Genomic DNA, 25177 nt, shown 5'->3' on the forward strand with positions numbered 1-25177 from the left:
TTTCCTGATGAGGAATGATCTACAGTGAAAGAATTCTATCTGATTTATTGCATGAAGGCAGCAGAGGAATTCTTTCATGCTATAATGCAGACACACCTAAAGACATTGCCAGCTGTTTCCTCTGCATGAGAGATGTGCCCTAACACAGCTCTTCCCATTGTAGATAAACGTCCCCCAAATGTTATGGCTGCTTTGACCAGACTCTTAAAATACTGATTCTGTTCAATTTTGTTAGTCATAAATTGGGGGGGGGGGGGGACCTCTTCCAAAGCATTAAACCCTTCTTTCAACAATTCCCATCTTCCACTGCTTTTATTATTCACCCCTAACGTCCCACTTTATCTGGCATTTGACCTCCAGAACAGATAAAGGATGTCAGTAGCAGAGTGAGACAGCCCTTCTAATTCATCTACTTCTTAATTTCTTCCTACACCTACACAAGCCGACATCTAGCAGAACTCAATCCAAAGGGCCAAAGAGTTTAATCTCTTACTCATGCGTCATCTGTGTCCATTCAGCCACTCTTGTTTCTCATATCCTCATTGCAAACAGGCAACACCTCTAGCAAAGAGCCTGACAACATTAACATCCTCTGCCAGGGAAAACCCATCAGCATTAACTTAGGTAACAACACTGACAGCCAGTGTCAGTGATTAGAATCCAGCAGGATCCTTTGTTAGATGATGTGCTCCTGAACATAAGCAGAGTATGGAAAGAACAGAGAGTAATTCAGTCGCAAGGCATCCCATTGCAAAAGTCAAAGGCTCACGATAGAGTTGTCTTGGAGACAAAGTGTGGGCTTAGCCCAGCTATCAGGGTATGCTAATGGATATTCATGGCATTTGAAGTAAAAAGGAGATTTATTAGGAAATACATGAGGGTAGAAAAGCCTCACTTCTATCTTGAAGAGACACACAAGCTACACAGAGTTCCTTTTTGTCTGCTCCGCTGACTAACAATTAGACCAAGTGAGAAATCGACCATGGGGCAGTGTGAGAAGACCCTTCCCCTTATCTCTGTGTCCCCATTTGCCCTCGCATTGCATGAGTCTTTCCAGATTTACTGAAATCCTATTTGTGTTCATTCAGAAATAAATCCCCTGACAAACACTATCAGGGACAAGGGAATGGAAAGGGCCAAGTATTTTGAAGAAAGCTAAGGATGATGTCATAGAGGCATTGCTGCTTCTAATGTACACTTGGTTTTTGGAGGAGATTCTCTTGCAAGCCAAATTTTTGCATCTTTCTTTAGCATTACAAAAGAGTGAAAATCCCATTTAATGGGATGAATGTCTCCCATTATGTGCAAAGATGCATAACATAAAATTTGGCCTGCGGGGGGGACCTAAATATTTACCACTGTCCTGAAGACACATCTAGATAATCTTCATATTGTGGTTAAACTCGATTTCAAGTGAGGCAGCCCTCCCATGTCACTCTAGCAGCCATTTCCTGTTTGTCTTACTGAGCACCTCTGAAATCTCTGAATATCTTGATTTACAAGTCTTTCTATGATGTGAGCAGAATGAGATCTGATTTCCTTGCCAAAATTAACTGTTTGAGGCAAAACATCTATTCTGGATGGAAATAGACTGATAGATAGACCAAACATCACTTACTGTGTTCTTTCCTTTTTTTCTGTGAACTTTGTATTAATTGAAATTAAAATGGCTTTTTTCAGTTCATACATGTTGTCCTAAATTCGTATTCTCTGGCATTTACTTTTCAAACACAAATTCCTATGCTTCTTTATTTGCTTGCTTTATTTGCTTTTTCATTGTTTTAAAAAAAGGATGAACAAAACTTTGAAAATCAAAAAATCAAAATCAAAATCAAACAAAAATAGAAACTACACAACAGCATTTTTTTAAAAAAACACAGACTTTTGGAGTAAGCATTAGTACATGTTTAAACATAAGGAGAAATACAAAATCCTAAACATCCATATTCAATATTTCTATTTTAAAAAATCATTATTTGTGGAGATAGAGGTAATCAGGCAGGAGTTACTTTGTCAATATAGCTAAAAAGGGAAATCAAATGTAATTAAAACAATATCATGACATAGGGCCTGAGGAGTAATTTTCTCCAGCATGCTGGCGGGGGAATTCTGGGATTTGAAGTCCACACATCTTAAAGTTGACAAGGTTGAGAAACACTGGGCTAGGGTGAGCATGCCCTTGGTCCAGCTCTTGAAACACTGTCATCTGATGGGTCCCAAGACGTGTGCTCTCTCTGCCATGGCACCTCCCCTCTGGAAGAGCATCCCTGCAGAAGTTCACATTGGCCAACCCTGCTATCTTTTGAGCAAACTTTGAAGACTCTTTCTTCTGTCTCCAAGATAAGGAGTGGGTTTCTTGGTTGTCTTGATTTATCAGGTCTTGTTCTTGTTTGGTTTTTATTAGTTTTATCAGGTCATGCCATAAATTTGACAAAATAAAATAAATTAAACCCATATTTAACTGAACAGTTCTTTCAAACTCTGGCTCTTGTGTTAATTTTTCATCCAGGGCCATTTTGCCTTGAATGGCATTAAATGACGGAAGGGGCAAAAGGAATCATGATACCACACCAGAAACGTATTTCAGAAAGTGGGAAGTTGGCTACTTCCCGGCTGACAGCTTATAACACATCCCAACGTGAGCCAGGGCTTACTTGTCATCAAAGGGGGAGGAGTCCCAGAATTAGACTCTGCCATGAGTCTTTCCTCTGATGCCTCTTCCAAAGCTCTTGGTCCTCACAACCTATCTATCACCACAGTGGAACCAGTCCAATCCCACCCACCCACCCATCAAAAACTGCAGTGCCAAATTGCTCCTCAGCCAAGACACTTCCAGGTGCAAATTGTGAAAAAGACAAAGATGGAGTTTAAGGAGGGAAAATTGACAAGAGTTGTGTGCCATTAAGAATTGACCTAGGGGATATACAGTCGTAATGTCAGGGACAGATTAGGGATCAAAGTCACTGTGAAAACTAAAGCAGAAAACAATATGCTTGTAACATTTCAAAGAAAACAGATTCAAGAGGCTTTCAGAATAAGCTAATATGATAGTCAGAGAAAGATGGAGGATAAAACTTACACACACACACAAAAATGTACAGTCAGCACCTGAACTCAGACTTCCTATATCAAGCAAGAAAACACAAGGAATGAGATCTCAGCCAAGAATGTTAACAAATAAACACTAAGAACAAGAAAGAGAAATGGGTGATGTTTTTAAGAAGACCAGAGAAATTACAGGAACATTAAGTAGGCATATTTAAGAAAAGGAATGTCCAAAGTTCATCAATCCAGGAACGGAATGTTCCAGAGAACTCCAGAATGTTCCATTTCCCTCCAGATCATGTCAAATCTGCTCCCAAACCGTGTAATGGGGTTGGGGGCCAGTTTGGTGGTTTCCAGCAGTAAATTCTCCAAATTAAAAGAGGTTTGAAGTGTTCTGATCATGGTGTGTCAAATGAAACAGGCCTGGTTTAGGGCCAAACCATCTCTGGAATGTCTGCTTTAGATATTTTGCATATCCCTTCTCAAAAGTAATGATAGAAAAGATCTAACAGAGGCAAATGAAGTTAAAGAAAAATGTAAAGACGTTGTTGAACCTGTTTACAAGTAGGAGTATAAAATAACGAAACATTTCCTGAAATTGAATATTTATTTATAGAATGTTTACCCTGTCCTAATTTATTATGACTTTGGACAGCCTATAGTGTAAGACAAGAAACAACAATAACAACAACAAAAACTTAAAAAGAAAAAAGGTCCAACAACTGTTTAATAGACCAAAACACCACATGAGGGGTCTGTCAACCACTCTAACCATCTTGATGACATCTCCACTCTGGCCTGGGATGGCAATCACCGTTGGTGATGATACAATGCACCGAACCAACAGATGATCTCCCCTGGTGGCTTCATATATATACTAAACAGCATGGGGGAGAGGGGAAAACTTTGCAGAACCCCACAGTGGAGCAACTACCATTGCCCCCTGCACACTGACTGGACTTGCCACTTAAGTGGGAATGGAATTATTAGGTTGCATACAGTTCAGAAGACTACCATAGTCAATGGTTTCAGAGGTCACAAAGAGTTCTAAAAGGAGCAGAAGGCCGCAATGGGGGTGGACCAATGCCAATGTCAGGGCTTAGAAGCTAAGTAAGGTTGGACCTGGTTAGTATTTCAGTGGAAGTCTATAGCTATAGAGTAAACTAAGAAGTTAAAAAAAAAAATCCCAGAATAAGGCAAAGTGCTTTAATGCTGTTGCTAAGAAAACTCCATGGATGTGTCCAGGAAGCTACCAGAGTCAAGCATGCTGCTAATACATAACAAATAACCACTTGATTTGTTTTGTAGCAATGCTTAATTTTTGAGAGCCAGTGTGGTATAGTTGCTAAGATATTCAAATAGGAGCAGGGAGACTCAGGTTCTAGTCCATCCTCAGCCACAGAATCTCACTAGATGACTTTAGGCCAGCTCTCTTTCACTCTAACCTACCTGGCAACCTACCATGGACTGCTAGTGGCCCAGAAAATCCATTTCATCTAGGATCTTCCTTCTCCAAAACCTTTCCTAAGAAAGGAAAGCTGGAGAGGGGCTGACAGTTGTCTAAAGTGGCTGGATCTAGAGATGACTTCTTTAGAAGGCTTCCCTTTCTATAATTGCAGAGAACAGTCCAGTGTCTGGCTATGGCTTGTCAGACACTGACAAGGGAGGGATATTAAATGCTGCACTTTCTTAGTTCTGTCTCAGAACATTTCTAGAGCTTTAGCAGGCGCCAGTTGGAGAGGGAGGAGTTGTCCAGACTTGTTTTCCTTCCTGATTTCTTCTCCTAAGTCCAGCTGGTCCTCATTTTCTTTCCTCTGAGTTTCAGTATCATGTAATTGCAGTTGCTTGTTAGCCCATCTGGCTCTGAAGTGTCACCTTCCTTTTTTTCTCATTGCTCAGAGAAAACAACCCAAGACACGTGACACTTAAGTGATTGGGGTAAATTTTCAGGGAAAGGGGACAAAGATTTGCAAGGTGCACGCTGATCTTCTGCAACCCGTATTTGTGTTGAGATGAAAGCCATACAAGTAGGACAAGTCTTTGTATACTCATGGCCTTTTTTCAAAAAGAACATCTGGCAGTTGAAAGTTTCACGTCATCAGCCTGAAGCCTGCAAAGCCAAAGTTATTGTGGAAATGGCTGGTATATAGCAACACCATAGAAAACCACTTCCTCCCTCCCCTGCTATATTAAACTTAGAGATGCAGTGAAACAGACAATATACCCACCTGAGTAATGTTAGCTCTGTAAAACAGGCAGGAACTGTAGATCAGTTTCAGATTCATGTTGCGATAGTAACCTTGGTTGTGCTTGAGAACTGTTTCACATTTTAACCACAAGACAAAAGTATTACAAATCCCAGAGCTCTGACAAGTGGACCTGTACACATTAATGTTGTTACTAAGAACAAGAAGAGATAGGACTCTTCCCCAACGCTCTCTTGTCCTCCTCTCTGACACGTTACCCAGCAACATATCTTTACACAGACTTTCACATACACAGACCATCTCTGAAATTTGGCCCTTATGGAAGCTTGCCTGGTGCCTTCACTCTTCTTTCAGCACAAAGTGAAATGTCTTTAATTCCCTCAGGTATTTACATATTAGGTTTCTCATCTCTTCTAGGCCAGTAGTTCTATTTTATCATCATGTATCAGTGTCTAATTTTACTCATATTTCATTTTTGTAACTATTTGATGTTTCTTTATATAATACATAGCACCATACATGTTTGGACTGTATTTTTTTTTAAATAAATGAATATATAAAGAATTGTTACTCTTTTGTTTGGGGTGGGGGTGGGGGTGGGGGTGGGGGGTGACACACCAACACACCAGCAGAGTCAAGTTAGGCATTTTCCGAATTTTTGACACACCAAGCCCAAAAGGTTTGCCATCATTGGTCTAACTCCAATCTGGAAACCATTTGGTGTAGAATAATCTAGAAGTGGCGTATTCACTCACCTTCTTGGCATCAATCACTTGGCCTGTTACGATACCTCCCACCCACTTCCATTAATAAAAGTTGAATGCTTTTTAAAATTTACCTCAGTAACTGATTGGTCCTGATCATGCTCTGGTGTTATTTATGCTCCCACTGGTGTACTACTTATGGCCATTGTTATCTTAGATGTTTTATTATTATACTGGTTTTAGCCAGTTTTATTTTTAAATTCTATTTGGGGGGATCTCCAATACAAGATCAAGGTGCTAATAGGCTCACCTACCATGGCACCTGCCCTACTTGATTTCCACATTTAACCACCCTGCTCCCTCAAACCTAAAGTTTTAAAACATGGAAAGGTGGCATGTTGCCTCCAACATCAGTTTTATTTCCAATAATGCCTCTGGCCCCAAATAGACCCCTTAAGTTTTCTTAGAGGATAAAAATAATGGTTGGCTGGAGCCAAAAGAGTCACAGGGAAGGATGAAGCCACCTCATCAGACCTTGTCAAAAACATTTGCTGGCCCAGCCAAGGGAAGGAAGAACCTGGCCTCCTCCACTCCCCAGTGCCACGGACAGAGTCTAAGCAAACTGGCAGTTCAGCTGAACCCCAGTAATGTTCCTCAGACATCCAGCACTGGCCATGAACTCCTAGAGCACATGCAGGCTGGGTGGGATGATCTCACTAGTTGCCAGCTGCATTTGGGGCTCAGCTGAAGCTGAGGGAGGTTACAAACTTCCTGAGTATTAAAATACGCAGGCGAGATTTATGGAAGCTTGAATTTCAGGGACACATCTTAGATGGCAGGCCAAAGGCTTTTCCTATGATACTTCTAAGCTATAAATACAGTGCCTTGGGAATTGTGTTTGGCCCTGCTCCTCTTTAAAGGTCCATGATCATTTTTTGGAGGGTTTTTTTGGGAGGGGTGGGGGTGGGGGTGAGGTTTGATATAAACTGAGCAAATTAATAAATCTGCCATTGTACTTGAAGATTGTGGACTCTCACAGGGGAGGCTCTCTCTTTGCCACCACTCATCTGCTGTCTGAAGTGTCAGCTGCGCTCAGCCTGCTGGTAGGGTTGGCCTTCTGTTTGGTTCATTCAGCCTGAGAGCCTTGGGAGACAAAGGGCTGATCTGCACAATCCGGCTACCCCAGGTAGAGGATGGGCCACTAACCATTTCTTAAAGGCAGGAATATACAGTATCATCTTCTACCCACCTCTGTCCACCAGGATGGGCCTATCTTTTCCATCTATCTTTTCCTGCTACACATCCAACTTAGTGTCTTCTAACTTTACAGTTTGCCTACTACTTTTCATTTCATTACAGACAAATTCAACTGGCTGATGGGCCGTGTGTCAGGAATGCTTCCCTTCAGTGTTCACTGTCCTCCCTGATCACTTTCTCCTGGGCTCCTGGGCTGCCCCTTTCTAAGGAGACCTCAACCTATGAACCATTTTTTTCCCTCCCTTTGGATTTAAAACACACGGACACACGGATGTGCGCACACATGAACCTGACAAGAGTTCTGCCAGTTTCCCTTTCTACCCAAGTGACTGGAAGAAGGGCAAAATGGTGGTGTTTCCCTCCCTCCTTCCTTCCTTCCTTCCTTCCTTCCTTCCTTCCTTCCTTCCTTCCTTCCTTCCTTCCTTCCTTCCTTCCGCCTACCAGCAGATGTACCAGATGGGAGGATGACAATGTAGAGGGGCTCATACAGAAGGTCTATCAGTGGAAACCAATGTCCCCAAAGACCTGTTCAAAGAAAGGAAAGTGATTGGTGCTTGTTTTCATGGCAAGGATGGCAGGGGGAAAAAAACAGGGGGATCCCCCTCTTGGGGGACTTAGTAGCCATGGTCCAGACAGAATACTGGGCCAGGACTGTGACCAAAGCAGAGGAAGGTACTGAAATCCAAGATCCAGAAAGAGGGTTCATAAGCTGGCTTCATTTCCAACCAGTTTACACACAGGAATCAAGCAGTTTCAGGCTGCAGTGCAGAAAAGCTCAAGTGTTGAGCATTTTCACCGGAAAGAGAAATGTAAGTGTCGGCTGCTCTCAAAGTAATAATATAAGCTGAGACCGTAGGCACTGACTTCAACACTGCAACTGCCCCACAAGGTTCTTCTGGGAGTTGTGATGGAGAATTATTTTAGCTGATTAATTTATTTACATTTGTATCAGTTGAGAGGCATGCTTTGATAAATTAAAGTTTACTTCCAGATACTGTGTTGGAAATGGAAACGGTAGGCCTGTTCAGAATCAGCCCAGTAACAGATCCTGAGGTGCTGAATAAGGGAAATAGGAACCAGAAGAAATTTGCTAAGTGGTGCTAGCATAGCAATGCTTCTTTTGTTGATTTATGAATGGGAACGCTTTGCCTGGAACGAAAAATTCATCAGTCTCCCTCCAAAACATCCATTCTCCAGACACTGAGCTCCCAGGAAGTTTGCCGTTTCAACCATTTTACTTCAAAGATGGAACCATACAAACACTTTTAAGTAACACAAATCCAAATGTTAAATATTTTGATTTTTCAAGTTGAATATTGAAATTTGACATATTTTTCAGTCTGCTTGACTTACTCTTCTTTTTTTCTTTTTCATTTTTTCTGCCTTGGATGACAGACCTTCAGTGTTTCTACTTTTGAAGATTTCACTTGAATTTCAGCATCCATATTAAGGCGACACATTTCTTGGTCAATTCAGTCACAAAGTAGTGCGCAAGCAAATAAAAAGTTTGAATGCTTAAAGACTGATACTCAAACCCATGGGTTAAATTATTATTCTGACTACATTTACAAAGAGAAAAAGAAGAAGAAGAAGTAGAATCTTTGTCCTAAAGCACTTCCTCTTTCCATGCTGGGCTTTCTTCTGTAATAAGCCATGGACGTCACAGAACAGGAAGCAGCGGTCTGTCTGTCTGTCTGTCTGTCTGTCTGTCTGTCTGTCTGTCTATCTATCTATCTATCTATCTATCTATCTATCTATCTATCTATCTATCTATCTATCTATCAAATGTATATGGCCGCCCATCTCACAAAAAGTGACTCTGGGTAGTATACAATAATTGAATAAAACAACAAATATATAAAAAGCAATCATTATAAAAATATAAAAAATTCTTGTTAAAAATTAAAATATTATTAAAAATTTAAAATATACAAACCACAAGGCACAGAGGGAGTGAATATATCAGCCACAGTGGAGCCATCTAAGAATGGCTCTGGTTCCCTGGGACCCCCAGGCCTGGTGACATAGCCGGGTCTTGAGGGACTTCTGGAACATTAGCAGGGATGGAACTACCCTGAAACTGAGGGGTGGGGGGAGAATGTTCCATAAGGTGGGCCCCACAGTGGAGAAGGCCCGTCACCTGGGACCCACCAAATGTAAGTCCCTAGCAGATAGTGCCCACAGCATGCCTTCTCTGCCAGATCTACTAGGATGGGCTGATGTAATTGAGGAGAAGTGGTCCCTCAGATAACCCAGTCCCATGCCATGAAGGGCTTTAAAGATTAAAACCAGCACCTTGAATTGGACCCGGAAGCAGACTGGCAGCCAATGCAGCTTGTGGAGCAGAGGTTTAATATATGCTGTTCTAGGAGCACACATAACTGCCCTTGCCACTGCATTCTGTACCAGTTGAAGCTTCTGGATACTCTTCAAGGGTAGCCTTGAAGAGCACATTACAGTAGTCCAATCTGGAAGTGGCTCGGGCATGAGTGACTGTGAGCAGAGCCTCCCAGTCAAGGAACAGGCACAACTGGTGCACAACATGAAGCTGTGCAAAGGCCCTCCTAGCCACAACCTCATCACGCAGGAGTCATGAGTCTAGGAGAAGCCCCAGATTGCACGCCGAGTCTGCCTGGGGCAGGGCAACCCCCTCCAGCACCAAAGATGGCATAGTCCTAAAACCAGTAGGCCCCAAAACCCAAAGCCACTCAGTCTTGCCAGGATTTAGCTGAAGCCTGTTGTTCTCCATCAGACCCTCACAGCCTCCAGGCACCAGGATAAGACATTCACAGCATCTCTTAATTCACCAGGGGCAGAGATACCGTATATAATTGGGTATCATCAGCGTATTGATAATACCTCACCCCATGGAGATGGATGAGATCACCCAGGAGCCTCATGTAGATATTAAATAAGAGAAGGGAAAGCACTGAACCCTTTAGCACCCCACATAGTAGGGACCAAGGGCAGGTCCTCTACTCCCAATCACCACTGAATCGACCCTGGATGAAAGGAGGTAAACCAGCACAACACCATGCTGCCCACCCCCAGTCCTCTGAGCCGATCCAGAAGGATACCATGGTCAATGGTATCAAAAGCCCCCAAGAGGTCAAGTAGGGCAAGGATGGATGCACAGCCCCCATCCTACCCATGCCAGATATCATCCAGAAGCATGACTAATGGTGTTTCCATCCCATATCCGGGTCTGAATCCTGACTGAAAAGGATCCTGATAATCTGCTTCATCCAAGGCCCTCTGAACCTGTGGTGCAACCACCTTCCCAATCACCTTCCCCAACAAGGGGAGGTTAGATACTGGACAAAAATTGTCCAGTATGGTAGGGTCCAGTGAAGGCTTCTTGAGGAGGGGGTGAACCAAGGCCTCTTTATAAAAATCTGAAAGCAGTAACTATTATTGTAATTCAGTAATGCTACCAACATTTCCTTTGGGCCTACTCAAGCTTAAGTTCCTCCACAAGAAGTAATGTGTGAACTCTAGATAGATGAATATACTGGTCTGTGAGGCTATTTCAGTTCTCATCTTTATTGCAGTTGGCTTTGTGATCTTTATATTGTTCCAAACTATTCTGATCATAGAAATCACTGCATTTCTGTGAACATACCCACACAGATTTCTGGTTCATATACAGCTTCTCCCATGTGATCATAATATCATATATTCTTTAGATATATATACATATATATATATAGAGAGAGATGTACATATATTCTTCTTATTTAGAAAATAAATGGGTTTTTTTCCTTGCTAGCAGTTGAACGCTTACAGAAGAAGTAGCTTTGTGAAGTCTTAGTTCCTACAGATTGCTGCCTTTGTTTCAGGCCTACATTGTAGTAATGTTACTAGGCAATAACTCTAGTCACCATCACACCTGCCTCCCACCAAAAATCCACAAATAACTCCCAAATGTATGTTATCACTCTGGTTGTCTTGAAACTATATCAGGAAAAAAAAATCCTATCAGTCCAAACGATTTATTTCATTTCCGTTGATTTACTGACTGAGAATATAACATGCAGGCCTAATTTGATTTCAGAAATGCAGATTGCTGCCCAAGGTTTCCATGAACTATGTCATTCTGAACTTGTTCCATTGTCAAACACAACTTTCTTTCTCTTTCACAGCTCAGTGAAGGCCAGGAATGAAAGTCAACAGCTTCCTTTGAACGCTCCCCTTTCTGCTTTTCCGTGGGAGAGTCCCAAAGATCTTTGAGAAGTTGTCTCTATTCTTTGAAGGAGATCTAGAGACATTGCTAGTCACACTGATACTCTGGTGCCTTCTCAATGATGTCTTCTTCACTTCATTGCCACTAGTTGGAAGAAAGCAGTCATCTTCTGTGCTTGACTGTCGGCTGAAAATCTCCTTAGCAGGGTCTTCAGAATCACTGGATTGGTAAAAACTGTCCTCACTATCCACTGTCATTGAGCTAAGGCGGCTTAAACAGCTGCTTTCGCTGGAAAATCGGGGCTTATTGCCCAATGCTGATTCTGATCCAGTACGGTCACCAAAGATACTAGGTTCTTCTAATCCTGCAGAATCTGGCAGTGAGCACAGTTCTCCTAAAAAACCCCAAAACAGTGGAAGAAAGCAAGCATTATATTCTCAGAAATGTTTGTTTGTACCAGAAGAACACCAAAAATACCATTTGATTACTGGGAAAATACTGGAAACCCCCACATGTGGAACAAAAGAGTTAAATTCCCTACTTCTGTGTTCTACCAGACTTATTCTGTATGAGTATGAGAGCTGGAGGTCAGGCATGAGGTTAACCTGAAAGCTTCTACATGTTGCTGGGTTACAATTCCCAGCAACCTTTAAGGCCATTTCCTCAGTAGTCATAGGTAAATTCTTCACAGCATTGCTCAGCCACTGTTGAAGCAATAAGGAAGCCTATTCTCATTGGTGTCATTTTGGCCTAAACAATGCTTGGTTGACACTAGAAGAGACAATAAATTGCTATGATACCCAGCCAGCAAAGCCAATGGAGAACAACACTGGGAATTGTAGTTTCAATGATTTTCAATCTCTGGCGGCTAAGCTATCGATTAGAACGTCCAGGTTCCAACCTTATTTCAGCCTTACTACCTCCTTCCATGGGTTTGACCAAGCTACTTTCCCTCAGTGTGAAGTCCTCACTTTGTGGAAAGAGAAAACATAATATGGACTTACCTTAAAAGGGTGCCATGAGGATTATGATTAGCTAATGCATGCATCGTATTTTCAATATTTGAAATGCTATGCAAATGGTAAGTATTATTTTTGCTGAGCCAGCATTAGGATGTCAGATTGCAATTGGGCTTTTACTTTATTAATGATCCCTTAGCCTAATCTGTCGCCCTTCAATTGAGTCCCATTCATAGATCTTTTTGCCTATCATTCCAATTCAAATTACAGCTGAGCCAAACCCAAGATTTGCATATTTGATGAATGTGTCAAAGAGCTAAACAAATCACATCCCCATTGAAAGTCCTAAATGTTGATCAGAACTGGGCAAAGTTTCCTAAAGCATGATTTTTAAGTCTCTGGAGCACTCCATGTATCGTGACATGACTTAAAGAGTGATTTTCCAAATCACCCAGAAAAACTGATAGGAGCCAGACAGAAAAATGATTGCTTGTTTACTTAATATATGTGCTATATCTATATGTTGACCTTCATAAAAGTTTATTGGGGAATGGTTAATAAGGAACAATAATAAAACTAAGCAATACATAATGCAAATAACCATAAGAATGGCAAGGGGAAAAATCGCTTCTTTATCTTAATATATAACTTCCTGGATGTAGCACGCCCACAGTAAAGATTGCTGTAAATGTATCATTTGTAAAAGAAGCATATGACCCGTATTCTTCTTCAGAGCTTCCTTAGAACAATCCAAATAAAACTGAAACTCAGCAACTTCACAAATATTAACGGAGTTTGCATCAGATCTGTACAGAAATTGGGTGTTACCATTTCTTACTTCTGCAACAGGACATTCAGACTTACCACGAGCAAGGTGTTTTTCTTGTAAGCATATGGCCTGGAGCTCAGCCAACTTATCTTGCAAAGTTTTCTGTGAAAGGGAAACAGAGCCTTGTAATTTGGAAACTGCTCTGAAATATAACACAGTCTTTAACAGATGGTGACTCCATGCTTCGGTTACTTGTCATTGTGAAGAACCTGTCCTGGAAATATCTCAGGACTGGGGACAGTCTTATTTGAACTCTTCTTTTGTATAAATGCAGGTCTCAACTACTTCAATGCAGCCGGATAGCTTTCCATCATAATACTAAATGACTTAATGTACTGAGGAAGTTACAGTATGGGTTGTACTTCAAGCATTATTTAGATGCATCGTTTCTTGGAGGCTCAGGGCCAGAGCTGCCCTTTGAGTGGTGAGCTAGTTGCTGCACTCCAGAAATTGGGTAGGTTTTGGTTAAACACTAATACTAATTTGCCTCTTTGGTCTTATTAAATATCACAACTTGGTGGCAATTTTCAGAGTGGGAAAGCCATCAGCAGGCAGACAACCCACTGCAGCGTAGCCCAGAGGTATCCTAGTATGCAGTTAATTATGAAGTTATGATCTGTACTGGGGAACTGATGGTCAGGTGGGTGGGAGGGGCACAGGGCTTCTCATTCAGACTGGCCATCCCCACATAGACTGATAGCAAGGGTATAAGCAAATCCCAAGTGCTACTTCCACAGATTGGGCTTTTCTTACAACTGTTGGAACAATTCACTTCTGGAACCTTTGTAGTTTATATAATTTATGCCTGGTCTTTCTACTCTAGGGAGCCTAAACATTATATGGACAGAATCTAGGGAACTACAAAAGGGCTGACGTGGATTTCCAGGTTTATATGGTGTACCTAAAAGTTTGTGGATTGCCATTTTCCAATTCTCCTTGCTTTAGCAAAGGGATCACCCCAGTTCCTCAGTTTTGGCCCCTTTGTTCCCCTAACTTTTTCTGGCACATTGAGAGCTAGCACTAAAGAGAAGAAGTGGACAATCTGAGGTCTAACTAGAAATGGGATGTCATTTGCAGGCATGATGGATCATAAGGTAAAGACTCATCCAATTGCAAAGAAATAGTGGAGTGGGGGCTTCTTTAATTTTTGATTTATTTGATTTATAGCCTGAATTTCTTCCAGGAGAAAAAGGCAGTGGTGTATACTCTCTTCCTCTATTTTTTTTTTCCACAACAAAAACCCTGTAAGGTAGGTTGGGTTGAGAGAGAATGACTTGTCCAACATCACCCAGTGAGTTTCCATAGCTGACAGTGGATTTGAATCTGGGTCTCCCTGGTCCTGGTCACATTATCTTAACTACCATAGCATTGAAGGGCAAACTTTGTGAAAGTTGCCCACCCCAAAATTGCTTCTTTTTGGCAAGAATGTTTTCCAAATTTATAGAAATAGAAGGCAGAGTCTTAAGGTAACTTCACTGAATTTTGCACTTTAAACAAGTAATAATAAATAGGAGTGCCTGTAACTTCATTATTTTCTAACAGGTTGAGTTTATATCTGTAGCTATAAAGCATGGAGACAAATCCTGCCAAATACCAAATATATAAGTGGAGGAGTTGACTTTGACATCAAATATTTTCATTTAAAGGTGGTCCCAATATAGGTCAGTCAGTCATCTGATTCTCCTCCCTCTATCTAGTCTGGCTTTTTATGGAGGAATAAACCTGGACATAGACTTCTTTTGCAGACTGTTTGCCTCTCTGTTGCACCCAAAAGCACTGGATTGCTCACAAAGCTTCATGGTAATCCTGATTCAGTGGGGGTTGCTTTTGCTGGGACCCATCTTTGCCTCACTGAGCAGTCCAAAGGGGTCCCCTTCACCTCAGAATCTGGCTGAAACCAATACACACCCTTGCTTTCATTTTACATCTAAATCCTACCTTCATACACTGCAGCTTCGTTTCCAGTTCCATTCTTTTCATAATCAGGGCTTCATTCACAGTGTCTAACCTATAAATTGCATTACCAATATCATCATCATCATCATCATCATCATCATCATCATCATCATCATCATCATTATCGTTGTTGTCCAATCAATAAATTGCATTACTATCATCATCATCATCATCGTCATTTTTTTATACAATTTTATAATGGCAATATAAACCCAAGAATGCAAGCAAGAGCTGTTTTAGGTCAGACCATTTGAGAAAGACAGCATACAGAAATGAATATCATTTAGGAGGCAAAGAAAAGCTGGAGTGGGCAAATGTTTTTGACTTGGGGGCAATTTTTTCCATCATGGTCAGCCACAAAGGCCTTTGGAGGCCATGATAAGGATACCATTGGAGTTGATGGAGCAACATTTTGGACAATTAAAAATATATATTGCTAAAAAATTGGATTCTGGTTAGGCTGAACCGAGAGAGGGAGAGGGAGAGGGAGAGGGAGAGGGAGAGGGAGAGGGAGAGGGAGAGGGAGAGGGAGAGGGAGAGGGAGAGGAAAATCAATCTGGCAGAAATTGCCATTTTACTGCAAATGGTACCTGCTGTGAATTTGCCACTCTGTAGAGCTGCAAAAATGGGGCTATGGGTTGCAAGTCTCCCCTATCTGAGCCAAAAGGTAGTTCAGATGACTAAAGGTTAAAAGAAACAAGTGCCAGTAGTTAAGAAATGAACATATTTGCAAAAGAATGCCACTTAATCATGCCTCCAACTAGTCAAAAGGGAGAAACAAGGAGAAAGGTGGTTCTCCTAGTTGCTGCATCTCATGAAAACCATGAGAGAAAAGAACAACTAGCTGATTATCCGCTATGTCTGATATTTGGGGAAGCTGTAACTTTAAGTGGCAGAGCACTGCAACTGAATCCTCATCCATTTGTCATGATGGATCTCATTCATCCATCATAAGATCATCCTGACCATTTCTCCACCCTTGTACAGGGATGTGTTTGCTCTTATTTGTAATGGCTTTCCAATCAAGAGAAAGCAACCATATTACTTAGCACATTAGTATGTGAAAAATTAATGCAATGGCCACCACAATCAGTAACAAATAATGTTACAAATATAAGCTCAGACACAAGCCCAAGGCTTCGTGGTTACCTTAAAAGATTCCTAGATGATTTAATCAAGTCCATCTGTTCTTTGTGACTTAGTCCTTTGGTGCTCACTCCATTGATATTGATCAGGATATAACCTATGACAATTGCAAAATGAAGTGCCATAAGTGCATTTTGTCATTTATCAACCCTTCTACATCCTCAGAAATGTGATCAGCTAAACCATGAGGATGCTAAGATGAGGAAAGATTAGTTACCGTGTTGGAGTCCAGTAAGAGAGGCAGGGCTTCCTTTTTTCACGTTGGAAATGTAAGTGCAAATTTCCATTAAATGATTACTTTGGCACTGAAATGGAAGAATTAAAATAAAAACAAAACAAATTGCTGTTAGAAGAGAAACTCTATCTTGCAGCTTGTGGCCCCAACTCATAGGTACCATCAGGGTGGCCATCTGCCCCCCTTTTCAAAGAATAGCTTGTTGCTTTAGCTGGGTTCACATGACTCATTGAGAAGTCAACCACATTTTAGCCTGGATAGCTGTGCAGGCTCTGAATTAGATGGTCAGTTATCACATGACTAGTTCATCCCACAAATCCAACAGATGAAGGGGAGTAAATCAACCAGGGGTAAGCATGTCATGTGAATTCAGCCTGTTGGAAAATGTCTTCCATTGGAAGGGTTGTCCAGTCCAAGCCCTTAAAACGTTGGGCAACAATTAGTAGACTTAGCAGACAGATGGATCCCATAGACCCCTATTTCCTCACTGTGCTGAGGGCTAGTGTATTTTATTTAAATTATCCCTTTTATATTTAAGCTTCCATTGATACAAATCTAAAATATGTTAAACGATGACTTCTTTTGTCTTCCTTTTTTGGTGGTGTGTTTCTTCTTGGCAACGTAAGCCGCTATCCTGAGCTTCCTACATGAACTTGCCTAACGTCTCTGCCAAACTGCCCATTCCCATCAATTCATTGGAAAGCTTCACGTGTCAAATGCTAAAATAAGCATTTCCTCTTTTGATCCTTTAAAGAAAAAAAAAACAGGAACAATCAGAGGAAAAAAACAGGCTTCCCACCCAACAACTGGGCTGTCCTGTCCTTTCATTGCGTATGAATGATTACCAAGCTGCAGCAATGTGATTAGGAGGAAGCCCTGCCCTTGCGCTACATGAGACTCCCTGCACTGTTCCACAGTGTGATACTCAGCTTTTAGAGATGCTGCAAAGGGATGAAAAGGGAACAGGGATGTCTGGGGAGTGTCAAAAAAGTCAAGAGAGCAGCCACAACCATGCAACTGAAACCCCCCACCTTTTAAAATGTGCTTTGCACAGAGTTGTGGCTACCCTCTTGACCCCCTCCCTCTCCCAAACACCCTGAAAGGAAAGAAGCAAGGACCAGGACCAGGACCAGGACCCAAACATTTTGCTGCCCATGACAAAGGAGAAGGTAGCATCCTCTTCTATTCCATATACAAAATCTGATTGGATTGGCAGTTGAATGTTCTTCAGCTCTGAAAAGGATAGCCCCCTTCCCTGCATCCGAAGGGAATAAGCTAACTTAGAGGTGCAGCTCAGGTTACATGACACTCAACTCTCTTCACAGCGCAATGTGGATACCTCCTGGCATCTGACCCATCCAGGGTAAATGACTCATTTTGCCCCATGTTAGGGCTGGCTCTGAGAAGAACACATAATCTACTTTCTTTCTGTCTTGGCAATTACTGAGCAATGGCCTCTCACTTGAAAGAGGGGCCCTCCACAGTCAACTGGGCGGTGGGCAGGGTGACAAAGGATGACACTTGTGATGTCAGCAGGCAAATGCCATGACTTAGGGAATTGAATCAGAAATCACATGCTTATTGTCATTTGGGCATCAGGGCCACTTGCCATGGACACCACTGTGGTCCTCCTCTTTAATTCTCCAGAATTATACAGAAATGCATGGTCAACAATTATAAAATATGAACTCTGCATATATTTTAGTGGCAAGGAACAAAATCACACACAGACACACACGCACACATCTGCCCTCTTCCACATAGGAATAGCTAAGATGTTTAAGAAGTGGTTCAGCATTCCCTCTTCTTTTGCTTGTATTTTCAGCCTGTCCATATCACGTAGTCCCATGTTTTCTTCAAAGAATTAAGAACAGCATATATCACTATTCCCCTTCTAAGAAAGGAAAGTCTCCTTCAGGATAAGTTAACTCTAGGGACTTCATAGATACATCCAGGCAATTTTATGGTTTCTCTCTAAAGATTTGCAATGCAAGACACAGTAGACAAAGAGTCAGTGGCCCGAGATTGCTCCACCAGCTTCATCAATGAGGGTAGATTTGATGTCTGTTCCTTCAAGACCCAGCACCAGCGTGTGACTGGAAGTTCCTTGAGCAAAATGCTTCTGATGGGCCTTCTGCGTCATTCATGCCACACTCAACAGCAGTAACACTCCAAGGCTGGTAGGGAACTGCCGTCTCAATTTTCCACAATGCCCCAGAACGCTTGATGCAGAACACTGTACAAAATTGAAAAGGAAACTTGCAGACCCAGCGACCGTTGTAGAATGAGCCAAGGTGGGCATCAATAAGTGAGGAACACCAGGATCTCTGCAAGTACTAATGAGTGCCCTTTGCTGAAGCCCTTTGCCCTTCTAGAACTATTTGCTGTGCCACGTGTTAGACATGGAGACATCTATTCACAAAGTTAAAGCCTCACCTGGATTTCAAATCCAAATGTTTCATTGTCTTCTTTGAAGATTCTGAATGTCTTTCTGCATAAAAAAAAATATAGACCGGAAGAACTTGTTAAGCTATGCCATCTAATACTGGTATCAGTAGTGATTAACAGATATTGTGAAAAAACAAATCATAATACTTGAATAGGGCTTTTCATGTAAAATAATCTTCAACTTTACTGATAACAAAAGTAATACAGCAAACTCATACATCAAGGAGATCAAATAGTTCTCCAGCCTGGTGACCTCCAGCAGTCTTTAAGTAACATAAAATCCCAAAACATCTGGAGGGGACCACATTGGAGAAGGTGGCTCTAGAATGAAGATGAGTGGAATGGAGAAGCAGGCTGAAATAAACCAAATTGTACGAATGAGATAAAATGCAGTGCAAGGTGAGGGTTTCCAGGATGGAACTCAAAAAAGGTAAAGAAATAGAGCTGACAGAGTTTTTGGTTCTATTGAGTCAAAATGGGCTACAGTCATGATAGTAAAAGCAGATAGCTGCTTATCATTCTGAAGGGGGAAGGCTAGATCAGTTCAACATGTGAAAAAGTTAACAAAGGGCCCAGCTGAGAAATCAAGTTGGGGCAAAGTGTGCAGCAATTGTGCTATTATCTCACATCTCCCCCAGCTCACAATTTATGTTCATATTTATCTCCCTGGCATAATTTTTGGGACAATGGCACACAGTTAAAAAAAATGTTTATTCAGCATATTCATTCTCTGTCTCAATCCATTTAGGTTACATACTTGGCTTCCCAATTTGGTTGGATAAACCAGATTGTGAAGTTAACAGAACACAGAATGATGGTCACTTCCTTGTGCATTTGCTACCAGATCAATCGACAGTTTCTTTACCATAGAAATGATCTTGCATGCAATGTATTTCAAGAGATTTTTTTAAGCTAAGTTAATATACATATCCACTTTATCCCTCTAATGCCATTTTGCCACAATATGGCATAATAACTGTATTGTTACTGGATTCACAGACAGGTTGCCCTTCTGAATTATTTAATCTTTTCACCTCTGTACAGCCCACATATTTCACTGCAGTAATCTCATGCTTACATCTTGACCATTCATTATGCTCCTCTGCCTTCCTACACATTTGTTGCTTTACCAGCTGGAGCATAATAAACAAATAATAAAAGGAAATAGCAAAGTAATATCTTTATTACCTATGTGGGCCAGAAGAGTTGATTATGAAACTCGTTCTACTTAAAGCAAACTAGAAATAGAAATGGAGAGAAGGGAATTAGTTCCATCACACACACAAAAAGTTTTTTCTATCAAATAAAATCATTAATATGATGAAAACATTGCATGTGGAGAAATATAAATCCTTAATAATGAAATAAACAACAGAATTGCTTTCCTGAATACTTCACCAGGGTGAGAAACTGGCCAGCATAACTGAATTAGAAATCTTGTATTGACTGACCCCAATTTAGAGGGCTTAGAGCATTTAAAGAGGTTCAAAGGTCTCTTTTGTTCATAACCAACTTTCCCACAGTTATCTACTTCACATGTACTGTAGATCATAACCACAATAGCCATCTTCCATCCTTAGCTACTAGCAGAAGTATATTCATTTGAGTAGCTATCATGCCTAGTAGCCACTGACAGGTCCATCTTTGGTCGTCAATAAGCCTCCCTGAGCAAGAGATACCTTTCTTCTCAATGTGGGCATCTCATTCAACTTCTTCTTCACAAAGTCATCTAAAGCTCTCTTCAAATCTATGAAGATCTTACCACAGCAATTTAGGATGGGTGAGGGGAACCCTTCCTTCATTTTGCCATAAACATGTTATTGATAAATTTTATACATGACATGCTAATTTGTTAATTGTTTAAAGTTATGTGATGAACAATTATGTGCCTTTCTAATTCTAGTCAAATTTGTATTTCCCCTTTTGTTACTACATGCAACTTACAGTTTATTTATTCTTCCCAAACTTTTACAGGATTTGAACAAAATGCTATATTGAAATAGACTCCTCATTCAAGGATATCGATGAACTATGCAAAACAACAACAACCAGAGACTGTATCTGCAGATATTTGATCCTGTTGCTAGGGCCCATTCCAGTTGCAGAGAGTTTTTAGTGGGAATTTGCTAAATCTGATCAACTTGGCAACTTGGCGCTACTTAAGAAACTATAGCAGGAGTCAGTTCAAACATCTTTACAATAATTTATACAGTGATTAATCAGTAGATAAGGTACCATGTCACATACTGTACATGGTCATACACATGATGTTCATAACTCAAAAGAATGCTGTGAACTTTGCTTCACTGGAAAAGCAGAAGCCCGTTTGAAGCATGACACTATATGAGTTGGGTCCTTGTATTATTTACTTATTTGTTTGTTTGTTTGCTTAAATTTATTGGCTGCCCAACTCCAGAGGACTCTGGGTGGCATATAAAACTAGGGAAAACATAAAAACAGCTAAAACCATTTTATATGGTTGCCTTGAGTTAAATTTGGTTATATGACAATATCTACTGACCACTGAACAACTATAAAAATAAAGTAAATCCTCAGTGGCTTCATGGATGTGTCCCTGCCATTTTCTTGGCAATGATACAATTGTGGTTTTCCATTACTTTCTTCTTAGATTTTTTTTTTTTTTAAATTGGGATTTCCTGAGATTTTCGATCCATGAACTAACCAGGCCTGTCCCTATTCAGCTTCCTAGCCCAGGCAATGTCTGTCACATGCTACCACTTACTGTGATAATGAACAATTCGTGGGACATAAATGTACATTATGTGCAATGGTCCTTTATGATACCACCTCTGAAAAACAATTTTATTTCCAGTTGATGAAACTTTACTCCAGCACCAAATTTAGCAGGATAACTAATGCTATATATCCAGGTGGAAGAACTAAAGCTGGAAAGGTGGGAACCAACAATTCTGAGGCTAGACAGAATCATTATGTAAACATGGAACAGATGTCTTCAACTGTCAAGACTGGGAAAAGGACAACCAAGAGTCCATTGACTCAAAAAGATGCTGAAGAAAAGGCCTAAGATTTAAACCTTAGGGATGACATAGATAGAGACCTTGATTCCTGTGATCCGCTGTAGGCAGATCTTCTTGCAAACATGCATGACTTCTTTCTCATCTGCAGTAAAGCAGCTTGTTTAGCCATGTCAAATCTTTAAACTTCTACAGTTAATGGAATCAGGGCTGGATTCCTGGAGGGCCTATATCTAGTGTTGTGCCTGGAGTGAAGTCTGTTGCAGAGATGGGGAATATTTTGGTGGTGAAGGGCTGCCTTTAACATTGGGGAGAGCTTTAAAATAGATGGGCTAGCTTACACATGTAGATGGGGATGTATTTGAAGGAGGAATTTCAGAGGGCTCTCTGTTTTTTAATTATAATGTTAATTTTCAGCAACTTTTCTAAGCTAGAGGGGAAAGCTGACAGCTACAAAATAGGGTTTATCTAAGGCAATCACAGAAAGACAGAGTGGTTTCTCAGGGGTGATTTTTATTTCACTTGACAATTAGGTTTTTGTTCTCTTTAAAATGAACTTTTGTTTTTTAAAAAAATATTGTGTCGTTTTCTATATTTGGGGTTTGTGTGTGAGTGAGTGTGTGTGTTTTGCTGGGGGCATCTTGTCTGGGCATTTGGGTATGGTGACTGATTTTCAAGAAACAAGGTCAATGTCAGATATTCTCTCAGGTGCAGAAATTATTGTCACACAGATTCAAGACTCTGCAGGGGCATCTTCAAGGGGAGTCAATGATGCCAAAATGGCAGGCATGACTGGCCAATCAAAGCCTTTTAACTTGTGTGAAGTGTGTGCCATGCACATTAAAAAGGGGTAGGATTTTGATTGGTTAATCACACCCACCATGTTGATGTTGTTGATCCCCCCTTACTCCATTTCAAGTAATATGACTTGATAAATAATTTAATGAAGCCCAAATAACTAATTAGGGACTGTGATTTTTTTTTCAAAGAGCAGAATTAATAATGTGTGTTTACTCAGAAATAACTTCTGCTGAATTCAGTGGGTCTTATTTTCAAGTAAAAAGACATAGAATGGCATCCAAAATGTGTTCTGCATTGAATAAACTAGCATAAATACCAACAGTTACCTATATCCACCTAGCTAAACATGTATTTTCTATAAACCCAGCAAAGGACCTTCCTAATACCCACCCTCAGTAACTAATCCTTGCTTCTCCTCTAACCAGCCAAAAGCTGCCTTCATGGGTGAAAGCAACTTATTCAGTGATGGCCATCTTATACCTCTCATTCAGGGCTATCTCCTCCAGGTAATATCCTTGCCCTCCTGTGCTTATCAGGCAGATATATGTGATAAAAGTATGTTTTCCAGAATTAAAGCACTAAATAAAACATAGAAGAGAACCAGTCGATGCCAGTTGTAATGATAAAATAATGCATGATTCAGGGAAAAGGAGTACATTGAGTTGCCATTTTTCATTGTCACTTTATTTCTCCTCCCACACAAACATTTTTAAAAACTGAAAAATTGGATGTTAAGCTATATAATTGTGCAAACATTTATTCAAGTAATCCAAAACTCAGACATCACCACTGTATTGCCTGAAGTTAAAGATTACATCTGTGGGAACAAAACTCAGCTCCCTAAAAGACACAGTAAGAGCTGCTCCTGGTTTAACTACCACCACCACCACCACCTAACCTTCTCAGCATATTTTTAACTGGAGCAGAGTCCTTAGTTTGGCACAACTAGACAGTTAACAAGTAGCAACAGAATTTTGTGTCAAAGGTGGCTTGGACTACGGACTGATTTTAAGCACAGAACCCGTGACTGGTCATTTTAAAGTGGCTTTCTCCATCCTGGCACCCTTCAGTTGTGCTGGGGCTGCGATTCCCACAACTGACTTTAGTCAAGCTGATGAAGGAGGCTGCCGTTGTGGGAACAAGCTACGTCTGGGCTCTGCCTATGGATTGCACTGAAATCAGCTGGGATGATAATCCCTTTATTAACCCCACTCTTCTACCTAGAGACCGTCCAAAGCATTTTTCTGTCTGACAGAGAAAAGCAAAGGGCACCGTGCTCTCCAGCAACTTTCATAGCACTGAAATGGCTATGGATTATTTTGGAACCTGAAATAAAATATCCCAGAAGAGAGGGAGAGGAAGGAAGGAAGGAAGGAAGGACGGAAGGAGTGTATATAAACACATACACACATATAGATATAAAACCATTTTCTATGTATATAAACCAGAGAGTAGCATGAAGGTAAGCGGAAGACAACAAAATCACCTGCTAAATTCCTACTAAATTTCTGTAGTTCAGGCAACTCTCTTGGTACAAAACTTTCATCTTAAACCAGTTTAGGCTTGAATCTAAGTTGCCAAATACATCTTTTACATTTGTATTTCTGGTTAGCCAAAATTTGCAAGGAAAGGAAATAAATATGTCCATCATAGGCAAAAAAAAAAAAAAATCCTACAAAGTTCCCAAGCAAGCAGTACCTGTTTGCAGTCCTTGGACCACGTCCCAGTTGGGTCTGGGCACACTTGGTTTCTCTGGTTGTCCAAAGGTGGACCGGCGATTGGCTTCAAAGATGGGCTGTAAGTTGAGCTGAGACAGTAGCCCACACAGTTGCCATTGCCACTCTGTTGAATAAGCCTCTTCAAGGACATCTTGCATTCAAGCTGAACTCATTCAGCACTGAAGAGTTTTGCATGAGTGAGGAAGCCAGCTAAAAGCATAACCATTCTAGCCAGAAATACACCCAAAAAAAAGGACATGGGGGAATCCATGTGACTTGTGGTTTAAGCCCGGGTTACATAAATCTCTTTTCTCAGATCACTCAGGGCGGTTCTTCTCAGGGCAGTTCTTTTTTTTTTTCTTTGCTTACAAGACTGAGAAATCTGCTTATTTTTCCTCTGCCTCCCCCAGCTAGTGGCAGATAGAATTGACTCTCAACATGCTATTTTCTGCCCCTTGATAATCTGTGTCCAAAACACCATCTGCCAATCTCTCCAGATCTGATGATTTGGTGTTTTTATAAACGTCTTTAAATTCTTATTTTAAAAACCCACCATTTTCCACAGCATAGCAGAAATCAGTACTGTCTTGAGAGAGAGAAAGAGAGAGAGAGAGAGAGAGAGAGAGAGAGATTAAAACCATTACTCAAAAGTAAAGCAATGATTCTTCAAGTACATCAGGAGGGGCTGTCATT

At 40.9% G+C, this 25177-nt stretch overlaps 1 protein-coding gene across 1 annotated transcript; it reads right to left on the reverse strand.

Moving 5' to 3' along the window:
• Window positions 1-8437: 8437 nt before the first annotated feature.
• CYTIP (cytohesin 1 interacting protein) lies at window positions 8438-24750 on the reverse strand. Its single transcript, XM_007445492.4, has 8 exons — window positions 24465-24750; window positions 20158-20207; window positions 18958-19012; window positions 16504-16591; window positions 16290-16383; window positions 15123-15192; window positions 13220-13286; window positions 8438-11790 (listed from the first exon to the last, which is right to left on the reverse strand). Exons 1-8 carry the CDS (start codon window positions 24633-24635, stop codon window positions 11357-11359), a joined length of 1029 nt encoding a protein of 342 aa, XP_007445554.3. The 5' UTR covers window positions 24636-24750; the 3' UTR covers window positions 8438-11356.
• Window positions 24751-25177: the final 427 nt, after the last annotated feature.

This window comes from Python bivittatus, unplaced genomic scaffold, assembly GCF_059951505.1.
Source record: "Python bivittatus isolate LINGU-HERP-01145 unplaced genomic scaffold, Pbiv_v1 ctg000480_np1212, whole genome shotgun sequence".
Lineage (NCBI taxonomy): Eukaryota > Metazoa > Chordata > Lepidosauria > Squamata > Pythonidae > Python > Python bivittatus.